The sequence below is a fragment of the Diprion similis genome, chromosome 1 (assembly GCF_021155765.1).
Source record: "Diprion similis isolate iyDipSimi1 chromosome 1, iyDipSimi1.1, whole genome shotgun sequence".
NCBI classification, from domain to species: Eukaryota; Metazoa; Arthropoda; class Insecta; order Hymenoptera; family Diprionidae; genus Diprion; species Diprion similis.
In genome coordinates, this window is record NC_060105.1 from 15,931,513 (window position 1) to 15,943,815 (window position 12,303).

General features: G+C 34.7%; 1 protein-coding gene and 1 pseudogene across 1 annotated transcript; both read left to right on the forward strand.

Moving 5' to 3' along the window:
- Positions 1–2,120: 2,120 nt before the first annotated feature.
- On the forward strand, positions 2,121–4,686 carry LOC124406298. The gene is made up of 2 exons (XM_046881671.1): positions 2,121–2,268; positions 3,045–4,686. Exon 2 carries the CDS (start codon positions 3,081–3,083, stop codon positions 4,647–4,649), a length of 1,569 nt encoding a protein of 522 aa, XP_046737627.1. The 5' UTR covers positions 2,121–2,268; positions 3,045–3,080; the 3' UTR covers positions 4,650–4,686.
- A 509-nt stretch (positions 4,687–5,195) lies between these two features.
- Positions 5,196–11,062, forward strand: LOC124409489 (annotated as a pseudogene).
- The last annotated feature ends 1,241 nt before the right edge of the window (positions 11,063–12,303 follow it).

Sequence of the window (12,303 nt, forward strand, 5' to 3'; positions counted from 1 at the left end):
CCAGACTGCACAGACGGCCGATTGAAACTCGCGCATGCGCAGTTCTTGTATAGTTTCTAGAGATTGTTCTGGTATCATACAAGATTCGTAAACTAACATTTGTGTCACTGATGAGGTTCAGGAGCCGGGGGCTGCAGAGCGTGAGGTCTATCACTTCTTGTCTGTTGGAGGTGATGAAGGTTGGTCTCGATCCCCTGTTTAGGATCTCGAGCTCGACTGACGAGAGGTACTCCAGCAGCGCTGTGCCCCTCCTGTTGGTGTCGGAACTGCCCCAGACCGTGTGGTGCGAATTCGCGTCGCAGCCCACTATGAGGTGTAGCCCTTTGTCGGTGCAGTACCTGACCACCTTTTTTAATTCTTCCGTGGGAGGAGGTTCCATGGAGTTAAGGGGGAGGTAGGCAGAGCAGACGACTATGTCGATTGTTCCGCCCTGCTCCCTTCTAAACTTGATCAAGGCTGCTGCTAAGTCCCTGCTGCAAAAGTGGCTGAGCCTTAGAGCCTGCCCAGGCAACACACTTGCTTTATTTATGTACCTGCCTGATCACAATGAAAATGTCAATAATATATCTGGTTAGGTACATAACTGATATGTCGTATGTGCCCTACAGGGTAAGTTCACGTCGCTGTTACGAAACCGCTACGTGAAAATTTGATGTTAAATTCACAGAACAAAGATTACGTAATATTTACGTCTCCAAGCATTCGTCTTTGTGTGATCCAAAGAATTGGTATATCTGTTACGTAATGAGGTGTACACAAATAAAATATATCGCCGTTAATATTACAGATATGTATAAACGGATCCATTCCAGTGCGTTTCAAAGTATTTGCATCCTAGTTACATAATTATTTTTATGTAACGATTATAGACCATTGCTAACGCACTTTATACGTTCCGGCGGATATTTCTGTGCGTGTTCCAAAGAATAGATATCCTTATTACATAAATATATATTTATGTGAGAAAAATCCTCAACGATATAATATATTAATTCATACACACACACACACACACACACACACACACACACTGGTCCTTATTTGGGTCCTTTTTGAAATTTCTACGCAAACACCCCTAAAAAGTAATCACGTTAGGTATATAAAAAGAAATTAGGCTGAATTCAAAAAAAATTTCCGGTAACTCTATAACACGCGCCGGCAAGCATGCAGTCTAATTTTTATATGGAAAAATTCATGAATTTGGAATTTTTTCCAGAAAACTGTTTATTAGTTTGCAACTATACCTACATTCATATTTATGTCATTAAAAAATTTAACGTGGCTGTTGTGTAGGAAATTTGATGCTCTCAAAACAAGATCTTTTGTAAAATTTTCGTGAATATTCATCACGTTATCAGCGAAGATAAGTTTTTCGCCTATAACGTGATGAATATTAAATTTACGAAAAGTTTACAAAAGAACTTTTTTGAAAAGCATCGAATTCCCTACGGAATGTCCGTATGAGATTTTTCAATAATTGATACAGTTTCAGAGTAATAAACAGGTTTCTGGAAAAACTTTCATATTCATGAATTCTTCCGTATAAATTTAGACTGCATGCTTGCCGGGGCGTGTAAGAGTTATCGTAAATTTCTTTGAATTTGGCCTTTTTTTTTTTCTATACAACGTGATATACTTTTCAGGAGTGTGCGCAAAGAAATGTCAAGATGACCCAAATGAGGAGCACCCTATATGTCTCGTCAAAAGGCCTTTTCCATACACATTTCGTAATGTACTAATACGATACATATACCTATAACATTTGAAATTGTGCTTCAAGCGGATTTCGGAACGAATCGGAAGCCAACGTAAGGCTGAATAATGCAAAACAGTGACTGTATTAATATATGTAATCGTAATATACATGCGAGTATTTTCATCCTAAGGAAATTTTCGATTTAATATTTGGTCGCATATTTTCATACAGTGTTTCACCTATCAAACGGAACACAGGCCTAGTATAATTCATAATAGTAAAGCCTTTGTTGTATATAGCCGTAGACAATAAGTGAGACTTCCGCTTCCGACAGCCATATTGTCTTCATTAACTCATTCTCAGCCAACCGGCGTCATGGGCGACAGCGTCATGTCGAGGATGTACTCCTCGCATGGGCTCCTCGTGTCTGCCTATAGGCCTTGTAATCCGCGGCCATCTGATGTCGTATCAAAATATAATTAAGTAACTATCTATTATTCCACCCAGTGTCATACAAGTAACAATATACAAGTGAAGTAGTGTTGTAGGTACAAGACTTGAGCCAGTATCAGGTAAGTGTTCATTTTACCCAAATTCACTCAAACTTGTGCTGCGTGGCTTTGGCATGACTTATTGAGTCACGACCGTGCGAACTTTGGTTTATTGAGATCAGATTTATATTCAATGAAATATTTGTGCTTCGTTGATCCGAATATTTTGTACAAATACCTAATAGATAACAATTTCTGTCGCCACAGTCCTGTAAATGTAAGGTGTATTTGTGAACTATGGACTATGTCTGATCCACTAACTGCCTCTTATATCCTTGGTACGTAAATAAAAAGGATAAGAAATCCAAACTCAGGTGTCTAACAATGTTTGAAGAATATCTTTCAACAGGAAATTGATAGGAAATTTTCAGAAACTCGCTATTTCTGGAATTGCATTTTTTTTTTCTTTCTAATATGATTTTTCACTTCGGCTCAGTCACCATATGATACAAACATCTAAATTTGGTAGTGTTTTGGCCGCTGCGACAAATCTACTCTTCTTTACTGATCACAATATTAAATGTAGTGCTATATTTGTGCGCCATGTGAATTTGATTTATTTATGTACATTGCAAAATCCATGCCGTTATTTAAGTAGTAGAAGTGGTGTTTTTGTTCAGAAAAAACTCTTACAAACCACTGAAAAATCCGGAATTTTCAGAGAATTTTATATTGCCCATTCACTGGACAGCCCGTAAACTGCATGAACCAGAGTCCTTAGTTCACAAGTATAACCTTAATAAATCAACTGATTGTAACGCCAAATGTGATAAAGAACCCTTATCTCTCATTTACAGATTATATATGTGTATATAGTATATATACTCATTGAGATGTCTAAGGTATTGAAAGATCCTCGATATGTATCGAGAAGGCAACAAAGACGTCAAATTAATGAAGAGTATCGAAAACTCTGTAATACCAATGTCATTTCATCGGTTTCTCGTCATATCCCAGCAACAGTTTGTACTAGTACAGATACAAAATCTGATGCAGCTGAATTCAACAGTAGTAACATTACTACAGACTTACAGCTTAATTCAATAGATTCCGATAATATTGCCTTAAGTAAACCTATTCACGGACACAACGTACCTCTAGATGCGAGAACTTTACTTCAAGCACCTCGAAAGCTGGAAATTATTGATATGAGTCCGGGGCATTATTATCATTTTGGTCTAGTGCAAGGTTCAGTAAGAAGTGTCGCCAAGTATTATTCAACTGAAAATTGTCCGAAAGAACTGCAAATTAACATCAATGTAGATGGACTTCCCTTGACAAAAAGTTCAGGCAGCCAATTTTGGCCTATTCTAGCATCTGTCGAAGCAGATTTTTATACCGAACCCTTCATCGTTGGTCTATATCATGGTAGTAATGAATTTATGAAGTATTTCACCGAAGAGTGTAGTAAGATCATTGATGTACGTTTGAGTATAGGTAATAGAACAGTTCCCATTAAAATTAATGCATTTGTTTCCGATACACCTGCGAAATGTTTCATTACCGGAACCAAAGGACATAACGCTTATTTTGGCTGTGGGAAATGGGTGCAGGAAGGAGAATTCATTGATAATCGAGTGACATACCCTGAGACAACAGCAAGATTACGAACTAATGAATCATTCAGATTGAAAACCAATGAAGAGCATCACAAAAAAACATCCATCCTTGAAAACTTATGTATCAACATGATATTAGATTTTCCAATAGATTATATGCACTTGGTCTGTTTAGGTGTAATGAAAAAACTGTTACAGTTTTGGATCAAAGGAAGCAAAGATGTTAGAATGACAAATTTTCAGCGTAAACGAGCATCAGATCTATTACTATTATTAAATAAATCCATAAGCAAAGAATTCGCGAGAAAGGCAAGACCTTTGGAGGAAGTAGATCGCTTCAAGGCTACTGAACTACGACAATTGTTATTATATACTGGACCAATAGTATTTCGTGATAATTTGCCTCGTGATAAATACAATCATTTCCTATGCTTGAGCGTTGCGATTCGAATTTTAGCAAGTCCTGAATATCACATAAAATTGAATGATTATGCCAGAGAACTGCTACAGTATTTTGTTGAATCTTTTCCGTCATTCTATGGTCACCAGCATATTTCATACAATGTGCATAATTTCATATACCTTTGTGATGATGTAAAGTTAAAAGGGCCTCTAGATAAATTCAGTGCGTTTAAATTTGAAAATTATATGCAAAAAATTAGAAAGTCATTAAGAACATCCAGCAAGCCTTTACAACAACTCATAAAACGTAATCAAGAAGAATGTATAATCGACGTCCAATATGAAAAATTTGAATATCCAATCATAAAATATGCAATCCCGGAAGAGATAAATGAGGGCAAAAATACATCCAATCTATTCAATATCGTGATTTTTTTGTAAGTACGAAAATGTCTGACAATTGCTGTTGCTTAAAAGATGGTGCAATTATCAAAGTAACGAGAATTTATCTCGAAAATAAAAAAATATATCTAATAGGTCAGAAATTTTTAAACCTGAAACCATTCTTCGAAATACCGTGTGAATCTTCAAAAATTGGAATACAACTTGTTGACAGGCAGCATCAACTTGTGAAAGTTTGCATTTCTACCATTAAATTGAAATGTCTAAAATTTGAGTTAACCGATAATGAAAATGTGTCATTCTTGAATTCAAGATTTATCTATTTCAAATTTCCCGCTTAGTCCCGCGTGTTTTGATACACTTTCTACCGATTGCTAGGCCGGCTAGTGGCCATATTGTTTTATTACGCATTTCGGTCGCAGTTCTCACGTGTCCAGGTGTTGAAGTTTTGTATTTAATGATTTAATTACTTGAAATATATAGATCAATTGACCTTGATTAGTGTTATTACGACCAGTGCAGTTACGGTTATACGCTGTCATTACGTCATTAAAACGATATATTTGGACTTCAACAATCAACTCTACTGATGAGAATTGGTTTTGACGGTTTAATCTAAACAATCTGTAGGTAATTTTATTTGAAGACTTTTCTATATAAATCGAATACCTTTTTTCCATTGACGCGTCTATTTACACGGTTCCGTGATCCTATTCAAGTCACGTAAACGGGCATGTAATCGAAGTAGGGTTATGCTAAATCTAACCTGAATATTCACAAGTAATGGCCTTTTGCCGGTAACAGACACCGGCATCCTTTGTTTTCGAACTCATTATAACCTCTTCTGCATGATGTTTTACTCTCAAGAAGAGTAGGGAGGCTTGATGTTGCGAATAGAGTTGTCCTTGGATCTGGTGAAAAGTAAAGACCCCCCGATTTAACGTGGTTTTTGATTTTTAAGCCTATAAGCTGCTAACTTTTGTTTGAGTAAATCAAGGTGAGTTTCTTTTTTTTTCACTATAAGATGTGGAGGTTAAAATTTGAGATTTTCCAAATTTTTTATTTTTCGAAAAAAAAGAACAGCCTTTGTTCTAATTATGAAGAAAGTTACTGTTTGTAGGTGCGGAATTTGAAAAATCATTATTTTAAAAAAGGTCGTTTGGCATTTTTCCTCTCGCATCAACACAAAAAAACACATGGCAGGACGATAAGAGGGGGTGGGGGGTCTGAAAAAAATTCAGGGTTCATTTGGGGTAACATAGAGCCAAAAAAAAATTAGGGGCAAGAATTGTAGGGGGTGAGGGAGATCACCTGCTAGTTTCGCTTAGACTGCCCCACAGGTAAATAAGAAAATTAGAAAATTGGTATTAGAAATTTTATTTTCATATAATATACAGTACATCTAAGTTCTTATACAATATTTATAAGGTAACTGGTAATTTTCTGATTCCTCTTCGGTGAAATCGTTATGACGACAAACTGGTGGGTGAAAATCATATCATCATATCATTGTATATGTAACTTGCCTGTAAAAAATAAAGACCGCATGGTTGGCGAAACGATGAACATCCTGCTGGAATAAGTTTTAATTGACAAGTCGGATCGTTGTCCTCGTTTACAAATTTCTAATTGTGATATTTATTCAAAATTTTGATTTGAAAGTGGTTGATGAAGACAACAATTCGACCTGCTAATAAAAAATTATTCGAGCAGGATGTACACTGTTGTGATGTTTATTTCTATTTAAAATTTCATCAAACGACTGCAAAATAGTACTTGCTTTTTACAACAAGAACACCAGATAAATAACAGACGATGTACTCAAATACATTCTTTAATCTATCATGAATTATGCACACCTGCGGTTTTGGATATTATAGAGTATGCGTGGTTTGTATTCAAATTAATACCAAATAGAACAGTTTTTCAAAATGTTGACGAAGTTTGTTTGCCTAATATGATTCGCCACGTTAAATGGGATTGCGGTTCTATTTCATTCATCTTACGTTCGTGGTGTCGAAAGCCTTTGTTCTTTGTTTGTTTCTATCACAATTTTCACCCACCAATTTGTGTACGTACCGATTTCACTGAAGAGCAATCAGAATAGTTATCACTAACCTTATACATATTGTATGAGAACGTATACGTACTGTTTAATGTATGAAAATAAAATTTATAATACCAATTTTTCACTTCTCTTATTGACCTGAATATATGCCAAATGTGATCAGAGATTAAAAAAAACAGAAAAAAATAGAAAACTGCAAAATTTCAAATCCCAATATCTGAGCAACCAAGGCCCATTGGCTTGAAAATAGAAAACCACATTAAATCAGGGCGCTTCATCCATCACCACGTGCAAGGACAACTTGATTCGAGACATCGATCCTCCCTACTCTTCTTGATATACGTAAGACTTTCACATGATTTGCGTGACTAATTGTGACTGTCCCCTAACCGTGTGGACAGCTGTCTTCTTTTGGGACACTGGTGATCGCTTTAGCGCTGTTATTTATGATTAGATAAACATGTTATATAATAATTCATCAACTGTTCTTTTTTTACATTTAAGAAACATGCCATTACCCTACGTTGTTGTATGTTTTTCAAATGATGATTCTGAAGATGGACAAGTGACATCTGAGGTACCAAGTTGTTCGTTAACTCCCAACAAAACAAAATGTTGGTGGCCTAAGACAAAAAATATTAGTGCTTTCATGGTTAAAAAAGTATTGCCCGATGCTGAAGATCCTAAGTGGAAATTGCATGACGTCACATTCGAAAACTACTTTGGTAAAATTTCTATTCGTTTCAAAAATGTCAAGACAGACTATCCAGCACTATGACCAATATATTTTCAATTTTCGTTTTGTTCTAAATTCATGGATATATTTTTGGTTTATTTACAGATAGTTTGGAAAAAGCCAGAAAAAAAGCTGAGAGTATTTCATCAAGTGATGAAAAAAATATACCAGATAGAAAACGGATTCAAAGAAAAAAGAAATATACGCCACATCAAAAAATTATTGAAAATTCTGACAGTGAAGGAGAAATATTATCATGCAGAAATATTCTTAAAAAAATTTCCAATCTACCACATAATTTCGACATGCAGTTTGATGTTGAAAATATTTCTATTATTTATGAAGAGACCGATAAACCAAAAGGTATGTAAATCCTAAGTCATGCAGGCAAATAGTCATGTCCGTACATACAATGAACACGTGAGAAGGACTAGTGCAATTTGTCCCATTCTACATTTTTTTTTATTGATTCATTTCAGATTATCCATCAACACAAACTAACATAGATTTTGACTGTCAAGTTCCCCCACCAAAGAAATCAGGTACACATTTTTATGTACAGCAATTATTGAAAATTACTGTGGTTTATTATTAATGACGTGACAAACACGTAAAAAATGATGATACTGATACACGTTGATACTGATGACACAAACTTGTACAATTTTAACGGAAACGACTTTTTCTATACAATATTGACAGTCTGTAAGAGACTATTGCACCAAATTTTATATTGCTTAAGACAGCACGATACCTAAAATAGATTTGTCTCCTGGTATTCCAAAAATGGCTTTTTCAAATGAGCTAAGACCGAGTACACCATTGCATTTAGAAATTGAACAAACTCTCGAAAAAGCACTTCATTGAAATCAAAATTGTACAAGTTTCTGGTAACAGTACGCACACATACATACACGCGCCGGTATAATTTCAATTATTCTAATTTTTGCATCATTATATGTAATATCACTGCAGCTTTACTATAAGCAATACAAGTTGATGATTAATTTAAATACATTCGGGATACGTGTAGCAATTTAGTTGACTCATGGCTTTTATTCTAGTTTCCGTTTCAATTCGAACACTGAGTTGCAGCCCAGTACAGACGTTTTGTGCATTTACAATGTCATCATCGACCGATAAGCCTCACAGAACATTAACACAAAATGGTAATTTATGAATTTTGTAGAAGCAATATTTTACGTATCAAGTTCAATTGTGATCAAGTGATGCACTACGTATGTTTTTTAGACTTGCGCATTCTTATGTTTATATACTCTTTATTGTTAGATTTACTTGAAACCACACACGAGCTCCCAAAAGTATTATCGCAGCAAGCATTTACTAAAGCTCCAATTGAAACAGGTATTTCAACTATACAATATCATGCCACATAAGTTTCTCACACTTGCAAACTCTCATGTACAACTACTCTTTATTGTCAGATTTACTTGAAACCACACGCAAACTCCCAACAGTATTATCGCAGCAAATACGTACCAAAGCTCCAATTAAAACAGGTAATTTCAACTGGACAATATCATGCTACATAAGTTTCTCACACTTGCAAATTCTCATGTTCAACTACTCTTTATTGTCAGACTTACTTGAAACCACACGCAAGCTCCCAAAAGTGATATCGCATCAAATAATTGCTAAAGCTCCAATTGCAACAGGTAATTTCAACTACACAATATCATGCCATGATATATCTTGGCTTACGACACCTTAAAAAATCCCTGTAGTCATTATTAGTTTGTCATTCAATTCAACAAAATTCTCAGGTGTTTGAGGCGTTTTGCGTTCATATAGTGAGATTGTACCTGTTTGGTACTTTTTGGGTATCTTTTTCTTCACTTGGAATACACCGAGAAGTCATTAAGTACATAGGCCTTGAATCTTACAAAAACTTTTCTGTGCTCTTTCACGAAAATATTGCCTCTGTAACATATGTTTCATAACACTGCATTAACAAAGTCTTACATTAGAAAGATCAAGATTTCACAGAAAAAATCCTACGAAACTATTCGTTTCTATTATGTACCTAATTTGTACGAACGTTATCAATGTGGTAACAATTATAAACCCCACTGAATTTGAGAACTCACAGCCCATTACCCAACAAACACAGAATAATATTAACTCATAAAGTGAAGCATAAAACAATTTTCGAAAATGAATTATAATTTCTTACTTCGGTTTAGATATTTTTTTCTCAGAATAGATGCGAAAAATAAAATTCCAAAATTATATAAGTATGAAGTATGTACGAAGTAATTTATTTTTGAATTTTGTTGACCATTGTGAATATCCGCATGGATCATATTTCCAACAAATTGGAGGCAGCGGAGCAAAAAATACTACATTGCGTATTCTTCGAAGAGTTTTCTCAAATGCAGTGGCCCAGAATTGCTCCTGGTTGGGACTACGTGATAATTTTTCAATCCATAATTTGGCTTTAATAAAGATCATCAAAGGTATTATATCAACAATCAAGTAATAAACGATTCATACGATTAGAATGTCAAAATAGAACTTCAGGTAATTTTTTTGGCCACTCATGTACAAACATGCAATAGAATTTTACGGATAGCATTCTTAGATTATTAGAACTTGAATTATTGAACTGAAGTAATCTTAATTAGCTTGCTCTAATTTTGCTGTACATGAAACAGTACTGGATAACTAGTGAGTGTCGAAAATAATCACTTAGACGAAACGATATTACATTATTTGTATGTCAATAGCAGCAAATTGTACTTTGCGGTAGTGTTCGGATTTCTCTCTCTCTATAAACAAATTTTTATTCACATTCAACAGGCTCAGAGATTGTTTTACGTTATTTCATTTCAGTTTGATATGTGAAGTTATTTTTGCGCAAAAAAAATCGGTAAAGAATTTAGTCAGCTAAATTATACGTATATTGGAATAGCAGCAAGAGGCGAAAAAAAAATCTGGTGACTTTTAATTATATATGTAAATACGATATATACTAGCAATAGTTATTGCGATTCGAATTAATCTTTGTGATACCACTGAAGTCTTCTTCATTTTGCAATTCCAGCGTAGAAAAATTTCACTGCAAAGTGGATTCATCCAATGTAATTCATCTGATTCAGACTCGGAATTTACATTTTCTTTTATAAAAATTGGGTCCATTTTTATTTTCTAGACGCAGTAATGGTAAATAATAATATGACGGACAAAGAATTTCGAAGAAACTTGCAGTGAGTGGTTCCGGCAAGGAAAACAAAGATTCACTAGAGAAGAGAAGACGAAAGCCAAAGCACAACCGTAAAGGATGCACAAACTATCGCACAAGCTCATACTGCAAATTAACCACAGTTCAACCAATTGGAGTCAATCTTATATTTAATTTCAACTTACTCTAGTTTTATAACTTACATCTGTACTGGCTCAAGTTAATTCATGATATTCACATGCATATTGCAATTCATATAGGTTTTTAAGTTCATTTGACAGGTTTCATATTACTTCATCTCAAATAGTTAAGCTAATTTCATACCTCGAAACTTTACGGCGCAGTAGTTCCACATTGAAACTACAATTTTATCATATTTTCTGTGTAGTTTGTGGTTTTGTAGTAAAACTCTAAAATATCTGACAGTATATGTCCCACTTTCCGGTGACGTGTTTGAGTTTGATTGAAAAATTTTGAACCAATATATTACACGGAAAATGATATAACGGCATTTACCTTGCGAAGCCATTATATAATAGCCTGTAGGTTAGTTTTGAATTTACATATTTTGGAAAAGATTCCAATTCTTGTTTTATCACGAAATATAATACCATATCATCTATCGATAAGTTACATTACAGGAACATCAGTGTTGCCTTGATTTCACATATAGATTATCGATGTACCTGAGTGATTTTTAGTTTAGTTCCGTATACAGGGTGGTCCAGTATAGGAAAGCCACCGGGCACTGACGGATTCCTTGCGAAAAAATAAGACTAAAATTACTCTTGAGAATTTTTTTTTAAACCAACAGTTTTCGAGTTAAGAACGATTGAAGTTCACCAATCACGGCGCAAACAGGGACCTGGCGCTCGGCTCCCTATTTGCGCCCTGATTGGTGAACTTCAATCGACTGTAACTTGAAAACAGCTGCTTTGAAAAGAAAATTGTCAAAAGTAATTTTAGTCTTATTTTTTCGCAAGGAATCCGTCATTGCCCCGTGGCTTTCCTATACTGGGCCACCTAGTATATGTTACATATATAACATAAAAGGCAGATACTGGTTGTGTATATGGTTGTGAGTGTAAGCCACTTTTTTTCTCGTAAATCTGCAATAATTCCGTAACTTTTTCTCTTTTTAGTAATTTTTATTATAAAAAGTTTCGTCACACTCCAAACTGATCGTTCTTCTGATTTCTGAAAATTCAGACAAACTTCAGCCACAGAGATGTAAAGTCATTCTTGTCTTTTGTGTTTTCGTTGGTTTTTTCATCCTAGCACTACTAAATACAAAACTGTGGTTTACACCCTTTTGGCGGATCTACTTATAATTTATGCCTTACAGATCAAACTGATTAAATTTGCAGTTACGTTCTTATAACAATTTTGTTACTTATTTTTTCCTGTAGGCTGTGTAGTCCTTAGCGGTTATTATGTACTGTGATAGCTATCCACTAAAGTACTTAAACCTTGTTACTTATGTGATACTACGGGTTGAATTTTGATTTTTATGAACTCCAAGAACCTTTAAGTAGTGTAGATTTATTTCTCGCTATAACACGTTAAATTTTGATATTCTATTACCTGTATTATATTATGCAAAGTATATGTAACGATAATGTATACCCGTTTCCCCATTGTTACTTGTATGACACTATATTTTGTACTTCTATATTCTATAATCTTT

Coding starts and splice junctions, on each gene's coding strand:
- LOC124406298 (XM_046881671.1), top strand. CDS start 3,081: ATGTCTAAGGTATTGAAAGATCCTCGATATGTATCGAGAAGGCAACAA.